Raw genomic sequence first — 17,411 nt, 5'->3', positions numbered from 1 at the left:
AAATTTGTATAAACTTACCATGGATTATGTTTAATCTAGTAATTGGTTCCAGGCGCCTATATTTCAAGGGTTAATTAATTCTTTTAATGAATTATTTTATGATATCCTTTGATTTCCCTTTAGCTTCTAATTATGATCAAAGTGTGAAAAGTTGTAATTTAAGAGAACCAGATGTGTACTTTAATGCTTCTAGCATTTAATCGGATAACCAATGCGAGATCCAGGGACGAGGGACACGAAATGCGAGCATTCCAAAGCGGATCATTCCAACTGTTTAGTATTCTTCGCGCCATGTGCTCGCATGACGGAAACGTTACACTTACTGCGACTAAAACCATACGGAATTACGCAATGGTGAAAGCACAAGAGTTTTAACCTGGAAGAATTATTGTCCGAATTGTTCCTATTTCCCCCTAAATTTTTACATTATGCATTGTGTAATAACCCATTCATCTTTTTCTACTACATCTTCTTTAATGAGAGATACCCTACGCTGTTGTTAATTTATTTCAAAGATAGTAAGCTATTATATTTTGCTATACGAACGTCGAATAGAGTTATTTTTTTTTACACAATTTTAATGTAATTTGCAGATTATTTCCACATTTATTCTCGAATGTAGCAGTTTTTAATATAATTTGAATTGATAGAAGAATGATAAAAATTATCGCTAAAATTTCGAAGAGTTCAGTGTGCAGTTACTAGAGAAATAAAAATGAGAGCGAAACTTTTGCTACTCTGTCGGAAGCGCGTCACGTACACGCCTTCGAAGCTATTTGCGATGCATCGAGGGCTGCGATGAGCATCGGTTCACGTACATTCACAAATGACAACTCCGTACACCTATAAATACGTTTGTCACTAGAAATCGAACAGTCAGTTTCCTTCTTGACTTTCGTTCGATCGTAGGATTATCCAAAACACTAATCGACATGGCTTTCAAGGTGAGAAGAGGGTAACTTGGAAATTAACGATCTGACTAATTGTTTTGTTAATTCATTCTTGGTTACTAATTGGGCTGTTAAGTTATTAATCATCTCTAGATATATAAACTGGTAAAAATATAATATATGTAATCTGTATAATTTATTCACATATTAAAGAATGGAGGATACGTTTATGAAAAGTTCAGTTGCGTACATATTAGTAGAGAAAGAATGAAAACTAGAACGAATAGGGTTCATATATTTAAATTTAAATGAAATTTTCATATCATGTTTTGTGATATATAGTTTTAAATATAACATAAATATAATAAAAACTCTTTTGAAAATTACACATTCAGTTTACAAGACAGTGTAACTAAAATAGTTTACACGAAAAGATATCGTTAATCAGATCGCAAAATATTATTATTCATTATGCTATTTTAACCATTACTACTTCATTTATAATTTATATTATAATTTACCGTAACTAAATTTTATATTTCGTTCATATTGTTTAATTACTGATAGAAGAAATCAAATATTTCTTTATTACATTGTAGCAAGTGGTTATCGTGCTGGCGGTCGCTATATTTACTACATGCAAGGGAGCTGCAGTTCCTTTACCAGCAGTACCATTAGCTAAACTTGCACCAGTGAATCCAGCATTTAATTACGATCCTCATCCACAATACACTTACGCTTACGACGTCCAGGACAGTTTAACAGGAGATTCGAAAACTCAGCAAGAAACTAGAAATGGCGACATAGTCAGTGGTAGCTACAGTTTCATCGAAGCTGATGGCACCAGGAGGATTGTCGAGTACACGGCGGATCCTGTGAATGGATTCAACGCGGTTGTCCACAGAGAACCTGTGGCTGTCATTAAACCTGCCCTGAAGGTCGCTCCAGTGGCTTTTCATCCTTAGGCAATTTTAATACTTTATAATTTATACTTATCCTGGTAGAGAAAGAAGGGTAGGGTTGACCTAATGGTACATGGAATTTATTAACTTCATGAGGAAGAATTTTAGCTTCAATTTATTTTCTCATTTCGTTTTAACAAGCAGAATATAACATTAAATTGGTATCAGTATGAAAAAGATTCATTCGTTGGGAAATGAAATGAATTTTATGTCATTTAAGTCATGCATTGTTTAGTGCTCGCTTGTAATAGAGAAGAAATTTATATTTGCCGTTTTGTACCGCTTACTATGTAACTAGTCATATTACACTGTACATACTGCAATTATTTTATAATGAAATGTTTATATTAAAAACTTTTTTAAAATATATTGTAATCATTGCTATTCCCATCCTCATAATTATGTTTCTACATTCTATAATTAGATGCATTTTAATTTAAATAAAAGTTAAAATCTGTGTTTTCTTTTTCTAGATCGTACGATTGCATCGATATCAATTAATAAATTATATTTCCATACGATTATTTAAGTAAATATTTTTGTGTGAAATATCGTAAATTAGAAAATCCTTGTTTTCTGAAATTATAAAATGGGTCTTTTACCTATTTCTTTTATTTGCTATTTATTACTTAAATCCTTGCAGGCAAGTTAGACGATCATCAATTCTGAATTAAAATGTTATCAATTTTTGAAGTACTGTAATTTCCTGATGACAGATTGTACAACTATTAGCGTGGGCTCATTTCAGATGGCAAAGTCTCTACTTTCTCAACTCTAAATTAATTTTTCTCGAAGACGCTTTTATACTTAGAAGCGGGACGGGAAAATGAAAATCATTTTTTATTCCGAAAATTCTACAAATTCGAACAAGCCTGTGAAATTTAAGAAATTTCTTCGCGATTCGTTTCAAAACAGATTTAAAGGCAACGATTTCTTAATAGTCGATATACGATCTTTCGTCGCCGTTCTATGGCACTTTGAATGGAAAGTGAAATAGCTCAAAACATACATTTTTGGTGACAAAAGTCATCCTCACTTTTACGTCTTTTTTTGCGAGTATAGAGGCATCTACGAGGAAATACAATTTGATGATCAGAAAATCGAAGTATCGCGTTTCAAAGTAAGTCCACGAAGATTGTTTGGCGATCTTTCTTTTCTATGCTGTAGCATTTTAAAGATCGTATTACAGCAGAATAAAGTTATTCTTTCAATCAGAAACGAATGATCCTTTAATTTTCCTGCAAAATATATGTTATAGATAAAAGATATCATATTACAAGTGGACGATATATATATCAAAAATGAATATAAATTATTGCGATTTATACGCGTGGTACATAATAAATAAGGGATCTAACAATAAAGAACGAATCGACTACAAGCGGCTGTCGTAATCCTTTCACAATGTTTTCTTACGAAAGAAAGTTCGACGAATTATAGATTATCCATTGTCTCTTCGCACAGATAACTTCTTTTTACACAGATTTAAGGAAGCATAGGCAAAATTTCCCTGAACGTGATAAACGTTCTATCTTTATATTTTACGATAATTATATTATATACATAACAGAATTAAAGAAGAATTACCGAAAGCATCTCGTGTATGTCAGCATATATGAATCATCTCTTCCTTCTATTCTTCGATTCGAACGAAAGGTTTCTCCGGCGTCCGATCCTGTAAGACTATGGACATTGAGCAAGGAAAGAAAAGACACAATAAGCGTATACTGATAGAATCCATTACCTTTCGTAATTTCGTCGAATAACCTCGAATGACTTTCCTCGATGTATCAGCATACAAATTATATGGCCGCTCACACTTCGTTTGCACTTAAAATTCGGCGGTCGTGTGTCAAATTTAAAACGAATTCGATTGACACATGTTCCGACCACATTAATGTATTAATGTATCGGTGCTAGCTGTTATCATAGCGTTATCGATTCATTTTGCTGTAGAAAAGAAATAAATCGAATACTTAATTTGAATTAATCGAAGATAAACACGAACAAGGGTCATTTTTATCCTAAATTCTTCAGTTACCATCTATTTAACGCAAATAATATACATCGGCTGCAAAAAATATTTCCATATACGCTTCTTCCCCAATGAAATGTCTCCTTTTTTACTAGATCATCTTCATTTCGTTTTCACGGTATCAAATTTTTGTAGTCACGTCACAAAGTGCTGCTAAATGGCTCGAGATTTAATACACTTGGGTCCAGTTAGTCGGTACGTAGATGCTACAACAAATACGACGATAGCCGGTACTTTTTGCCATTGTATACGTTAAGAATTCCTTTTTAATTTAAAATTGTACCGAAGATCGAATCAGAACGGTCAGTTAGCATTCTTTCGACGCAAGTATTATCGCTGGAATCAGAAAACGGTAAAAATGACCAATTCGTCATTCTTCATAGAAATCTCCTAAATTTCGAACAGTGTATTTTAAGGAATATCGATGATCTTTGTAAAATATAGGGTTAAAGGTGTTCCTTTCCCTTTCAATCAACACATTTTCCACGTTCCTTTCTATTTCACTGATACAGGTCTCATACTTCACTCGTCTAGCGTTAAGAAACCCTTTTTTCTCTCGCGTGCTGGCTTGGCCAAAGGTGTCGCAGGCGCGACGTAAATGCTAATCGATAACGATCGCGCAATATCGTAAACTTTTGGAAGTGCGTACACCTTTCGTCAAGAGGGTTACAGCGGAGTTCACGGTTTACGTTCGCGGTTTCGTCGCACGACCTCGAAGTGGCTCTGTATCTTCGACATATTGGCATACAGGTCGCGTGTATACGCCACGACGATATGAAGAAACATAAGCGCGCATACTCATCGACTCGTAGTTGTACGTATGGACATCGCAACATTTATGAGGAGGTCATCGGATGGTAAAAGAAACAGAGTAATAGGCAGCCCGAATAAAAGAAGGAGAGATTCAAGTGGGGGCGGTGTGTATGCGTGTGTAAGACGGGTGTGCACGATTCGTGTTTGGGTGCAAGGAATAGCTCGGGTTATTGTTGGCGGATGACACGAAAACACCGACAGTCATCACGCGTATAAAAGTACGACGAATCTTACCCTGAGGCATCAGTCTCCTGGCGATCCTCTTGCAAACAAACATGGCTGGAAAGGTAAGGAGGTACACTAATCGCGACGATTAGTCCTGGCTAGTCTTATCGATCAAATAATATCGCTTAGAGTCACGTAGAGTAACGCTTACCAATTTTTAACTGGTCGATGATAGATGCTATCGTTCCTCTTCTCTTATACATTTACGTTATTATACATCGAATGTCGTCGCCTAAAGTCGTGAGTAATATTGTCCGATTGGTCTCTAAGTAGATTTATTATGCCTCCTCCTCTATTGAACGTTTACATCCTCAGGATCCTTTAGAATACGTTGCTCTGCTTCTTTCACCTCCACTTTGTTGATCGTCCAAGTTTCCAGTGTCAGCCATGTCCTTCTGGGAAAGATAGGACTCTGACGTTTCCTCAACAAGATAACGAAGTGCACGTTCATCATGAGTCGAATGACGTATTATTGATAATGGTGTGCGTCTTACGGTTCTACAGTGGCAAACTGCTTATGTTCCGAATCATTGCTCTTCGATAAGAGGAATTTAATCGATATGTTGATAATAGCTCGCACACCGTTATTAGTGATTTTTATGTCATAAAAAAAAAAAAAAAAAAATACCATATATCTAATATTAATACGATAATTAGAATATCTAATATAATATTAACGTTTCTCTCCAAAATTCTAGCTCATCGTATTCTTAAGCGTGGCGGTTCTCTCCAAGGGAGCGGTGATCCCAGCGGTCCCAGCGGTGCCGGCACCCGTAGTAGCAGCGAAGCTCGAAGAACTAGACGCAGCGCCTCAATATAGTTTCGCGTACGACGTTCAAGATGCGGTGACCGGGGATTCCAAGGCCCAATACGAAACCAGAAACGGCGACCTGGTGCAGGGTAGCTACAGTTTGATCGAGGCAGACGGTACTCGACGCATCGTCGAGTATACGGCGGATCCGATAAACGGTTTTAACGCGGTGGTCAGCCGGGAACCAGCGACGGCTGTGGCCGCCATTGCCGCTCCACTGGTGCCGTATGCACCTTCTATCGCACCTTCCGCGGCAGTTGCACCTGTTTTGCCCGCAGCACCTGCACCAGCGCCAGCGATTCCATCCAGCGGTCCGGATTCCGATGTCGAGGTCGTCGAGGCTAGGTCCGGTCCCTTAGTCACAGCCGGTGCAACCTCTCGCGATGAACAGCTCCGACAACAACAGGAACAACAGCTGCAACAACTGAAAGAACTCGAAAGACAGCAACAGCAACAGCAACAACAACAGTTGCAACAGTTGCAACAGCTTCAACAGCAATCCAGACTGCAACTGCAACAACAGATCCAACAACGCCAACAGCAAAGGATACAGAAGGAACAGGGAAGCGAGCAAGAACAGGAACAGCAACAGCAACAGCAACATCCGCAGCAAAGACAACAACCCCAACAACAACAACCACAAGGAGCACCCGTGAAAGCTCTTGCTACACCAGTACAGTTGGCAGCACAAGCTCCTCAACCTGGTAGATTGATCAGCCTGCCTGCGGCCAGAACTGTTACCAGCTACGCGACTTATCCTAATGCTTACGCATATACAGCCGCCTACTCGTCGCCATTAGCTTATGCCGCTCCTATCGGTGGTCTCACCTATGCTCCCGCCACTGCGCTCCTGTAATGATTTTTCTTTTTTAATATTGTTTTGTTATTGAATCCCGCCTAATTGAACAAATCAACAAGTTAAAATAAATGCGTGTTTAAAACGAATTAGACGAAACTGTCTGATTTGTGAGTTATTTAGATTCCTGAAGTCCTTGCGTCTGTACGTGATACACAAGCGCATATTACATTTTACATGGTTTCACGTATGTGACTTTATCGACATATAAATTATATTATAAAAGTTGGTAGGTAAAATACCATATCACTGTATCGAGTGTAATATACGAAGAATACAATTTTAGAAAAATTATAAATTAGAATAACTGAGAACGGGATACTCTGGAGAAAATTTGTTGGAAATTAAAATAGTATTTTTTGCTCTATTATAACAAGAACAAGGTGAACGTAGAAATTCGGACTACATTTTGTTTTGACGAACAACATACCTTGTATCTATCGCATTCCATCAAGAAGCTACTACGGAACAAGTTCCTCGTTTGCACACTTCGCGAATCAGCAATTCCGAGGGAGCACAAATTTACGATCTGTCGTAAGAAGTAAGTCTCTGCTATTGAGTCATTTGCAATCTCTCTCGTTAATAAGGCGCCAGAAATCAAAAACATCGTGAGTATTCATTCGATCGAACCTGCAAACCATTCATCCACAATAGGATCATACGTCTTCTTCGATAGCTCCACGGAATATTAACATCGTGGCTATTTTATGTAAAATGATAACGTTGTCCAATACACGTGGAAATATTTTCATTCCGTGTAGCGTGGCGTCTCGTGGCGCGATCGTTGCACCGTGAGCAAAACGGGAAGATTTATTATTCAACAGGGTCTGGTTTTCTTTGTGGATTGCGTGGAGAAGCTCGTGACGGGGCCAGTGTCCTCGTAATCTCCGTAGCCCCGGTCACAGTCGATTACGTCGCCACGACCTACGTGACCGTGTGCGGGCGTAATAAGTAAAAGCGTCGCGAATAACGTCGATCAATGTCACAGGCGTACTTGCGCGAATCGATCACTCGTCACGTTCATCCGCGCGAACTTCGATTCATCGAGCTCGTTCACCGTTACGCAAGTTTCGGCGTTGCGACGCACCGTGTATTGTGTCTTTTACGCAAGAAAACCTCTACATTTGTATATAGGGTGGCCCACACTTTACTTTTCCGAAGTTCGAAGTTCGCCAGTGTGCTTTAGAAAAATGTAGAAAATGTCCAAAGTATAGTAATGATTGTAATATCTACTAGGTGGACAAAAATTTCCATTTAGTTGTACTAGTAAAGATATAAACATGTATAAACATTCACAGCTGGTCTAGAATATAAAAGTACACTGTTGCGTATATATGTATACGAAATTTCATGAAATATTCCGAATAAGCGTGAAAGCGTAAAGACGGTACTTCGTGTTCGAAAAAATCCTATCGCCTGTCAATCGCGTACAGATTTGTGACGCTTCTTGAAGAAGTTAAGATATCGGCAAATGATAATCTCGCCAGGAAATTTAAAAAGTTGCTGTCTTCTTATTTAAATTCTTGACGACATCGCCGCTATGACTGTTATTTATCTCTTGTTTTTACCGTTGCAGATACGATCGTTCCTGTCGATCTAATATATCGATAGATATGTTCCAAGTATCTTTAAATTTTCTGTCATGTCGACGAAACAAACGTACGTACATAAAAAGCTAACAAGAGTTACGAAAAATAGGTTACCTGGAGAAAGAAAGTAGAGAGATCCAAAATGAGGGACACCCTGTATATGTTCACTTGTACGATGGTGTACGACCTTCAACTACGTGACACGTAACAGGCTAGACGAATTGTGTTATGTCTCGTTGCGTTGCATTTTTATGGTATGTGGTCTAGACGATTTATTTGCAGTCTTTACTTTAGAGGTTATTTCAACATGGATAAATGATATTTTGTAGCTTGTCAGCTGGTTTATGAATGGTTGAGAATGCCGAGAAGATTTGTTTCAGATGTAATATGATAATGCTAATATAAGGATAATGCCGAGTTTGAAGTAGTAACGAGACTTTGATGGAAAGAAAATTGGAGGTTATGTAACGGGTAATTAAGTATGCTTGTCAGATATAGCTATATATATTTCTTGCTTGTTTCAAATTCGCAAGATTATTTCCTCTATATATATAAGATATTAGTTTGACTAGCTATTTGAACGATAAATAAACATTAATGTATCTAAATTAACAATTATATCGTTGATCTATATAGATAAATTATCGATTTTGCTAATTTAATACGTATAAAGAATATGAATAAGTAAGTGGAATGCATGTGGAGTAACGTAGCATCTCTGCAAGTAGTATCGTCGTGTATATGTCAGACGCGCGCGGTATACAATATGCTTGAATCGATGTATCATACATATATGTATTTATTACCAAATTCGTGTATTAGAAACTCTGTATCCGTGAAATATGATGAAAATGTCATAAATTACCTAAACTTATTATAATAACCAAAAACTGTAACTGTATTAAACGCATGATAGTCTGGCACAGTAACGACTAATACTACTACAGCTAAGTCTAATTATACATATTGAATTATTCGCATTAATACTTGCAGGAGAAAGGAAATTTTATTTTTGTTTGAAACAATATATCATTAAATTGGACGTATGATCTTTCCCGTGGAAATACGATTATTATATAAATAGATACAATTATTAAAAGGAGGTTATCGTATAAGTTCCAATTACGTATTTGCAGAGAAAAGAAATAATAAAAACGACGAAGACAATTGAAAATTCATAAAAATAACAGATACATGGCTTTCGTACATGAATGATAAAGCTTTACAATTTCAACATCCAGCTGTTAGTGACAATTTTAATTATCTATAAAAAGCGATGGTTACTGGATATTTACACCCAATTAACGTGTACACACGAACGTTTCAGATCTCATTAAAATTCTTATGTAATATTACGCAATGTCCATATAATGCGTTTTCACTTAAAAATTGTATCACTTTCCTGAAATAACGAGTCTCGATTGTGTCCTTATACAAGGCAACGATCATTTTGACTGACTTGGTCTTAATAATAACGTAACAGGTTAAGAACGCATGAAATGAAAGGTAAATAAGGAGGCTCTGGACTCGAGAAAGAAAGTGTTTTTTATACGCAGGTGCGTAATATCTATAGCATACACCTGTATCCTAAAATGAGCTAATTACCCAATGCAGATATATGTTTCGAATGATTTATTTCCTACTACCGTTGGTTTTGGAAAAATTTAATTTTCCTTTTGTTTTAGTACAATTTAAGGTAATATAAATCACGTAAAATGTATATAATTTATACATTAATATTATATTTTTGATTTTTCGATCTACTTAATCATTTTTAATCTAAATCGATTAATAAGTATTGAAAGCCTCGAGTTGACTAAAATATTATTGACAATCATAATGAATGATCGTACGAGTAAATTTACGAGCTTTGAAACTACAGTAATTTATTACGTAGCATAATATGTAAGAGAAAAAACGTACCTGTTAAACTCTGCATTTATCGTGTAAACAGTTTACTTACTATACCTATGCTAAAACCATACATTTAATCGGTAATATCAAATGTTATTTATCACCAGGTATTGATCGTACTTAAAGAAATAAATTATTATTCCCGACGATATTATTGCAATGATGGTTGTCGAAAAATAAAATTATGAAATACTGGCAAGAATCAAAATGATAAGACAACAAAGAATGAGATTGAATAAAGTATTGTGGGAACAGGGATATAAAACGAGAACAGAGAACGAAGAATAAAAATCATAAAATACGGCCCAAGGATAAAATTATCCAACGTTAATAAACAATAAATTTATAAAAATGAGCCGAGGATAAAATCGTTCGATGTTTACGAAGAATAAAGTGAAGAATATAGGCGAAAGGTAAAGTCGTCCGATATCGATGAATAAAATTGCGATACACGAACGAAGGATAAAACGATGAAAATTTAATGGAAAACAACAGTTTATGTAAAATATTACCAAAGAATGGAACGCGATAAAAATGAGAAAATCATACGGATCAGGGATAATGAGAGCAGACAGCCCTTGGCCGAGTACAATAGGGCTCAGGCAGTCTCGATCGTGTCGAATCGGTTACATACCTGTTCGTACTGTCCAACTTTCACCGAATAAGCCAGGGCTGCAGCCGCGGCCGTCAAAGTACCGCGCCCAATGTCACGACGTGGTCCCTCGTAATCGCGCCCCGTATTACGTGTCTTGTTACACAAGAAACCGGTTCACTTTTGCCGGACCGGTTACAGAAAGAATTCGACCAAATGGACAATGGATCGCCCGCGGGCGAAACCCGAATCCGTATCCTTTTATCGATTTTTCAATTAAACCGTGAAATTACATTATTAATATTTCTTATTTCATATTCATTCATAATATCGTGTTTGAAGATTCTGCCTCGTAATATCCACAGTGGTCGGTGCGAGTATTTGCACATTTGTAGTAACTTTTCACGAATGTAATATTGTACGAAACATATTGTAACATTTTGAAATTTCACCGTTTCAACACTAGGAATTAGATTATCATGATGACGTATTGATATTGTTTCAAGCAAATCGATCGAAGAGAACTCCTCACTGCAACCGGGGATTCTCGATGACTGAACGAACGTGTAATTCCGTTTGTGAGAATCGTTTGATGCTGCTGCGAGTTTCGCAATGAAAGATGTGGCCTGTCGTTTGAGCGAAATTTAAACACTCGATTTCCGAAAGTTCAAGGATAACATTAAGGTTCCGCGAGAGCGATATATAATAAAATCACCGGTTCCTCGGTGGTTTTTATTCCCGTGAACGTTTGATGATCAAGGTTCGTTAATGAATAATGGAGGACTAAAGAAGCTGACAGTTACGTTATAATCCGTTTGAACGGAGAAGGATATTATGAAGTTTAAACCGAGTTTTATTAATTAAAACTAAAACATTCCAATCTATTCTGAATATTAATTTACTATTTCTAAAACAGAAGCTAAAAAATGCAATTAAATGAATTGCGACTATGAGGAGGTACGGTTGAACATTTTTCTGAAGATATTTTTGAATAATCATACGATACCATTACGATCAAATTAACATTGCAATTAAGATCGAAATCCCTAACGAATTTTCACTACAAATAATTATATGCTATATTTATGCTTTCCTCGAATCCGAATTCTACCGAATTCAGGGATTGTTTCAGCGCAATTCTTTCGATAGATTTATTCGTAGATAGATTTGTTTTGTAAAACGAATGTGAAAGCACGCGGTCCCGATACCTCATTGCGAGCAATCAATCGCCGATTGATAATCGAGTCACGTAAACAGTAGAAGCAACTGCAGGTGCTATCGTGACTGGGATATGCCTTTCTTCTATGGATTAAAAGGTTACAAGGCGTTTCTGCGGGCACAACAATGAAAAATGGATGCGACTATTACAAAAACCTGTGTCTCGTCGTTCTAATGTATTTTTCATTATTACGCAATAATTTAACCATTAGAAGCAATTAAACTACGTAATCGGTATCCCATTTAGTCAGCCGTACGCATAAATCGTCATATAGAACTATAATCACGTAACGCATTCAATTGCAAAACGATTTGTTACAGTCCATACTAACAAGCATATTAAACGTTTGCTTTACGAGCGTGACAATATTATTTTTTCGTAGAACTCGTAAGGTTCCCCAGAACTCTGACGTAACGTTGTAACGAAGCAAATAAATGAAAAACATTTTATTAATTATCTTTTAAACTATTTCTCAAGTATATATATATATTGATATTCAGAAAAACTTTGTTAATTTTAAATGTCTATAGAACAGTTGTGGTTCTCTCTTTCTCCATTCTCAAACAATTTTTCCCTTTTCGTTGTATACCTATAACCAGCGTAGAATGTTTTCGAAAGGTTCGAGAACTCATTCGTCGCGCGTTCATCGCCGAAAAACTTTATCATTCTGGTTCACTTTTTATTACGCAATCATTTAAATCGAGGCCGGGAATTCAGACGCCTTTCTCCCTGTTAATGGATTCGCTTCGTGTGATCCAGATGAATTTCGTATATGTACATGAACTACCGATTTTTCGTTATCGCGTAATTCTTCCCAGAAATAATTCAAAATTTACTTTTCCTTCCGAACTTCGCAATATCGCATTAATATTTCATGCTGTTCCCCGAAAATTAATGCAGCAGACTTTTATATTGCCCGAGAGATTACGAGATCAATGATCTGCTCTGCTGCGGCGAAAGATCAAGGAGGAGGAAGTATGAAAGTAATTGTCAAAATAGAAGCCACGTGTCGTGGCTTCAGCTAGTTTTCTCTGAACCAGTTTTCGCCACACCAGGATGGGCGTGGATCCTTCGCGAACGAGATCTGCAGAACAAAAGTAGACAGCGCGTAGAAATTTGACGGTATTACGCGGTTTGTCTGACGTTCGCGAAACAGAACGAAAGTAGAGAAAGTGGGTCAGTCGTGGCGACCACCAGAAATAGCTCGATGATCGAGCAACGCGAAATTGAAACGCTACCCTGTACTCAAGGTTACGCGATCGCGTTACTCTTCATTCCATGGAGCACGCTTCTACTACTCTTCCATACAGAATAAACAGGATTCTACCGAAGGATACTAATCTAACTCTTTCTTGGTATCCTCATCGTTGCGTTACTCCATGTCGATGGTAACGTAGTTACTAAAATATATACGTATGGATATACATACACATATATAAATACGTGCGTTAAATCATTAATTATCAAATTTCTAGTTGTTAAACGTCTAGTGGCTCGGATTAGAGAAATCATAGGTATCTTCAATTATACGAGCCATTTGTCTTCCGACAAGTGGAAGTTCGAACAAACGGAATGCTACTGTAACGCAAAGTGAGTTGAGTAATAGGATATTCGACAAGACACAGCAAAGGAGCAAATGAAAGAAGAAGATGAAAGAATTAGAAAGTTCTAAAATATAACGAATTACGCTACGATATTGCTCTACGTAACAATGAACAGCGTTATAATAGTAGCATATACTATCCTGTACTGTACTACACTAACCATATACTGTAATTTTGTCAGACTAAAGTATATCGAATAATACGCTTGAACCGAAATAGCAAAGTAATTAATAAATAATATAGGAAGCAAGAAGAGAATGTAAAAATAGATAGATATAGCAAGGAAGGGAGGAGCGAAAAGAGGAAGGTGAGACAGAAATGCAAAAGACCAGAATACACTTGTAACGAGTTTAATCGGTCACAAACAAGTCTGCTAAAAAAATAAATAAAAAAGGTTCAGCCTGAGTCGACGAGTTATCGTGGGCAAGACGCGACATGACGCTTAGAGGTAGTGGGACGCGTAGGTGAGGGCGGGTGCTGCTGCGATCTTGGCGAAGGGTGCTGGGTGTGCGGCGTATGCGATGGGTGCTGGGTGCGCAGAGTACGCGATGTGTGCTGGTTGCGCGGAGTATGCGATGGGGGCGGCGTGTGCGACGGCGACTGGAGCGGCATGAGCAACGGCCACTGGAGCGGCGACTTTGGCAACTGGGGCGGCGTAGGCGAGAGGAGCATGAGCGACTGGAGCGGATGCAGCGTAGGTCAAGGGAGCAGCGTGTGCGACTGCTACTGGAGCAGCGTGTGCGACTGCTACTGGAGCAGCGGGTGCAACGGCTACTGGAGCAGCATGAGCAGTGGCTACCGGAGCTGCGGCAACGGCTTTGACGGCGACTGCAGCGGCTTCTTTGCGGACTACAGCGTTGAATCCGTTGACTGGATCGGCGGTGTAGTCGACGGTGCGTTTGGTTCCGTCAGCTTCGATCAGGGAGTAGCTACCTTGGACAACGTCTCCGTCGCGGGTTTCCTGTTGGCTCTTGGCGTCACCGGTCAGGGTGTCGTGCACGTCATAGGCGTAGCTGTATTGGGGGTGGGGGTCGAAGTCGGCGTCGACGGTCTTGGCTACCACGGCCTTAGCCACGGGGGCAGCTACCACCGCCTTGGCTACAGGCGCAGCCGCATAGGCCAGAGGTGCGGAGTAAGCCAGAGGCGCAGCTGGCGCGTAGGTCAGAGGTGCTGCCTCTCGCAGGATTCCAGCGTTAGCGGCGGCCACAAAGGCGGCGAAGATGATGAACTGCAAGAACAAATATGACGATTAGATCGGAGATTTATGGCAGTAGATGTTTGTGGATGACTTTTGGCTAAACAGATGGATAGTAATACGAATTGATATTTGAAGAGCAAATCGATCTTTCGAAGTAGAGATGTTTGTAATTGGTTCCTTGTTGAAAGGATATTTGATATTTGAATTAAGTTTGAGCAAATGCAATTATTAGATTGATGTCGTTATTAGTAGCAATAATTTGTAGTTGGTCGACATTGTGGTATGTCGTGTGAGTTACATTTATAACTCATATAGGGATATGTCGATCTTTTACAAACCTTGAAGGCCATTGTTGAGAAGATTTGGTTGGTTTGGATCGACTGAGCGACTGATGATGCCAAACGTTATTTCGGACTGCTTTATATACCTACCAACGATCGGCTCGCTACCATTATACTCCCCACCAAATTGTTCAGGTTTTGCCGGACTTTCAAAGTTTGGTAGCAGATCGCATCAGACTTACCGCACTTGAACTTGGCCCGCACATGGGAGGAGCGCGAGTAAGGCACCATATGTTCACCCTCGATCATATTCTTTTTTATCTTGTTGTAGATCCACTAGAAGTGAAAGAGCATTGGTATACCGGTTGCCAATGACCGATATCACCGGTAATGAAACTAACTTGTTCCACGATCAAATTTCTGTATCTCACGTAGCTTTTTTACAAATTTTGCTTGCTTCATAGAGGTACTAAGTTAATGTTGGTGAACATTTGTAACAACTTTTTGTCTTCATTTTGCGACGATTTTTCTGAAAGAAAAAGATCTCTTTATGCGTTATGTAATATCGTAAGTAGCCTTTGCAGTGAATAATCGGGGTCAGCTTTCCCGAATATCGCTGCGATACATTTTAAATTTATCGTGAAATATTTAACGTACGTTACAGATATTTCACATTTTAACTAGTTTTAGATTTAATTTGAAAAGACTACGTCTAATTGAAAGATTACATGAATTAAAGTCCCGTTTTTTAATACATTTCATTCGATCCTCGATCCATTTTGTTCTTTCTCTATTGCATATATAATTTTTTATACTATATTAATTCTTAATTACATTAAAATTCTACGATGCAGTTTCAGTTGCGTGCAACTAACGTGACTTATATTTCGACATTTATTTCGCATTCTTGTATATTCTCTTGTTTCCTCCGTTTTGTAATCGGCTGTGCGAAATTCCGCCTTTAGGAGACCTTGCCTGGTTCAACGATCTCTTCCAGAACATTTTTTGAATATAAATTAGAAGGAATACGCGAACAATCGGGCCAACATTACCTGGTAACTCGACAATTTAATCAACGTCTCCGTTTCGATTTCTAGTTAGAGACACAACTTGGTGCATTATCGTGTGTTAAAGAATTCCACGTGTCATAAAGCCATCCGTAGAAGCAAGCAGCTAACTCCACTCCGCCTTCTTCCACCTACTTATTCGAGCTTCGAAATTTCTACAGGAACTCAAATCGCGCTACTTGATCGTTCCAATCTAAATACCATTTCAATTTCTTCTTAGACCGCAGATTTTTGTACATTTATAGAAAATATAAGGATGCAAGAGTGCACGGAATGCATCATGCAAAAATGTTTGAAATATTCAAAGTAAATTACTCGTTACAATATCTAACAGGCAGTTAGATAAATCGATATAAAGTTTAGTGGGCAAAATTAAATATACCGAAGAAAGAGAAAGAAATCTCGATCTATGTAACGTTCCATTGAGAGTTAGATTTCCCGAATTAAATTATCAACGCCACCTATAACGATCGAGCTAATAATTTCTGCTTCAATTTCGCGTCTTTTCGTCGCGTTCGTAAAAATATGAAATTACACGAACAAAACCGCTCGTAACAAAGCTCGATCATCGTCAGCATTGCGAAGAATGCCGCGCATTTCCGACGATCCGGCGACGCTCGTTGAAATTCAACGGTATCTGCCGCAAATCGATTTTCTAAATTTCTCCAAATTTCCATCGGGAATTTCGTATCGGGGTAAATGGGACCGTGAAAAAGCGAAAGAGAGAAGACAAGCGCGCAGGACGAAAGAAGAGGGAAAGATACGAAATTCGGTTGGGTACCAGCTGGTCGCGAAACTTTCGAGCGATATACGTGTCAAGTTGACTGGTTGGATCCCGATCTACCTCGATCGTTGCGTCACATCTAACGTTACCGGGTGAACAGAAGTGGAGCACTTTCATAAAGAAAAAATAGGCGGGCCGAGTCAAATCGCGGAGCCCATTTCGATCGATCGAATTGCCGCGGGCCATCCGAACCAACCGATCCCAGTCCTCATCCATAGCCGAAACCTCCGCCTTCGGCGAGTCTCGGCAAAAGTCTAGTCCGAAACGTCTAGCGTCGTGTACTTCGCGTGAAATCAATGTCACAACTCGAATTTAGGTCTTCCGCACTTGTTGCTCACTGGCCACTGGAATTTTAATGCCTCCACTATTTCTGCTCTTTTCGCGCCGAATTATTCATTCGCCTTGCTAATTGCGCGAATACCGGCAAATATCTGGCACGAAGTTAGGCTGTTGCGTTGTAACGTTGATTTATTAAGCATTCTCAGAGCAATAACGAATATGTATGTATCTTGGAATCGCATTTCTTAAAGTTGGAAATTATTTTTGGGGATATCGAGGTGAAAGGTTGGAT

At 38.4% G+C, this 17,411-nt stretch overlaps 3 protein-coding genes and 2 long non-coding RNA genes across 11 annotated transcripts; 3 read left to right on the top strand and 2 right to left on the bottom strand.

Moving 5' to 3' along the window:
* The first annotated feature begins 805 nt into the window (after nucleotides 1–805).
* LOC122572752 (larval cuticle protein A2B-like) lies at nucleotides 806–2,219 on the top strand. The gene is made up of 2 exons (XM_043738149.1): nucleotides 806–944; nucleotides 1,490–2,219. Exons 1-2 carry the CDS (start codon nucleotides 933–935, stop codon nucleotides 1,853–1,855), a joined length of 378 nt encoding a protein of 125 aa, XP_043594084.1. The 5' UTR covers nucleotides 806–932; the 3' UTR covers nucleotides 1,856–2,219.
* LOC122572754 lies at nucleotides 1,951–5,724 on the bottom strand. 7 transcript variants are annotated; one of them, XR_006318553.1, is made up of 6 exons: nucleotides 5,604–5,724; nucleotides 5,077–5,317; nucleotides 3,894–4,979; nucleotides 3,597–3,802; nucleotides 3,440–3,527; nucleotides 1,951–3,362 (listed from the first exon to the last, which is right to left on the bottom strand). It is a non-coding gene; the product is annotated as an uncharacterized LOC122572754 (long non-coding RNA). The 7 variants fall into 7 exon arrangements; XR_006318550.1 differs by having other exon boundaries at nucleotides 1,951–3,090; XR_006318549.1 differs by having other exon boundaries at nucleotides 1,951–3,527; nucleotides 3,894–4,223; nucleotides 4,935–4,979.
* Nucleotides 4,855–6,685, top strand: LOC122572748 (serum response factor homolog A-like). Its single transcript, XM_043738144.1, has 2 exons — nucleotides 4,855–4,987; nucleotides 5,624–6,685. The coding sequence occupies exons 1-2, from the start codon at nucleotides 4,976–4,978 to the stop codon at nucleotides 6,590–6,592; spliced, it is 981 nt and encodes a 326-aa protein (XP_043594079.1). The 5' UTR covers nucleotides 4,855–4,975; the 3' UTR covers nucleotides 6,593–6,685.
* A 1,614-nt stretch (nucleotides 6,686–8,299) lies between these two features.
* LOC122572756 lies at nucleotides 8,300–9,392 on the top strand. Its single transcript, XR_006318556.1, has 3 exons — nucleotides 8,300–8,435; nucleotides 8,511–8,652; nucleotides 9,175–9,392. It is a non-coding gene; the product is annotated as an uncharacterized LOC122572756 (long non-coding RNA).
* Nucleotides 9,393–13,855: 4,463 nt separating this feature from the next.
* On the bottom strand, nucleotides 13,856–15,083 carry LOC122572637 (cuticle protein 21-like). Its single transcript, XM_043737860.1, has 2 exons — nucleotides 15,047–15,083; nucleotides 13,856–14,738 (listed from the first exon to the last, which is right to left on the bottom strand). The coding sequence occupies exons 1-2, from the start codon at nucleotides 15,056–15,058 to the stop codon at nucleotides 13,953–13,955; spliced, it is 798 nt and encodes a 265-aa protein (XP_043593795.1). The 5' UTR covers nucleotides 15,059–15,083; the 3' UTR covers nucleotides 13,856–13,952.
* Nucleotides 15,084–17,411: the final 2,328 nt, after the last annotated feature.

The sequence above is a fragment of the Bombus pyrosoma genome, linkage group LG11 (assembly GCF_014825855.1).
Source record: "Bombus pyrosoma isolate SC7728 linkage group LG11, ASM1482585v1, whole genome shotgun sequence".
Lineage (NCBI taxonomy): Eukaryota > Metazoa > Arthropoda > Insecta > Hymenoptera > Apidae > Bombus > Bombus pyrosoma.
This window is presented reverse-complemented; position numbering and strand designations above follow the sequence as displayed.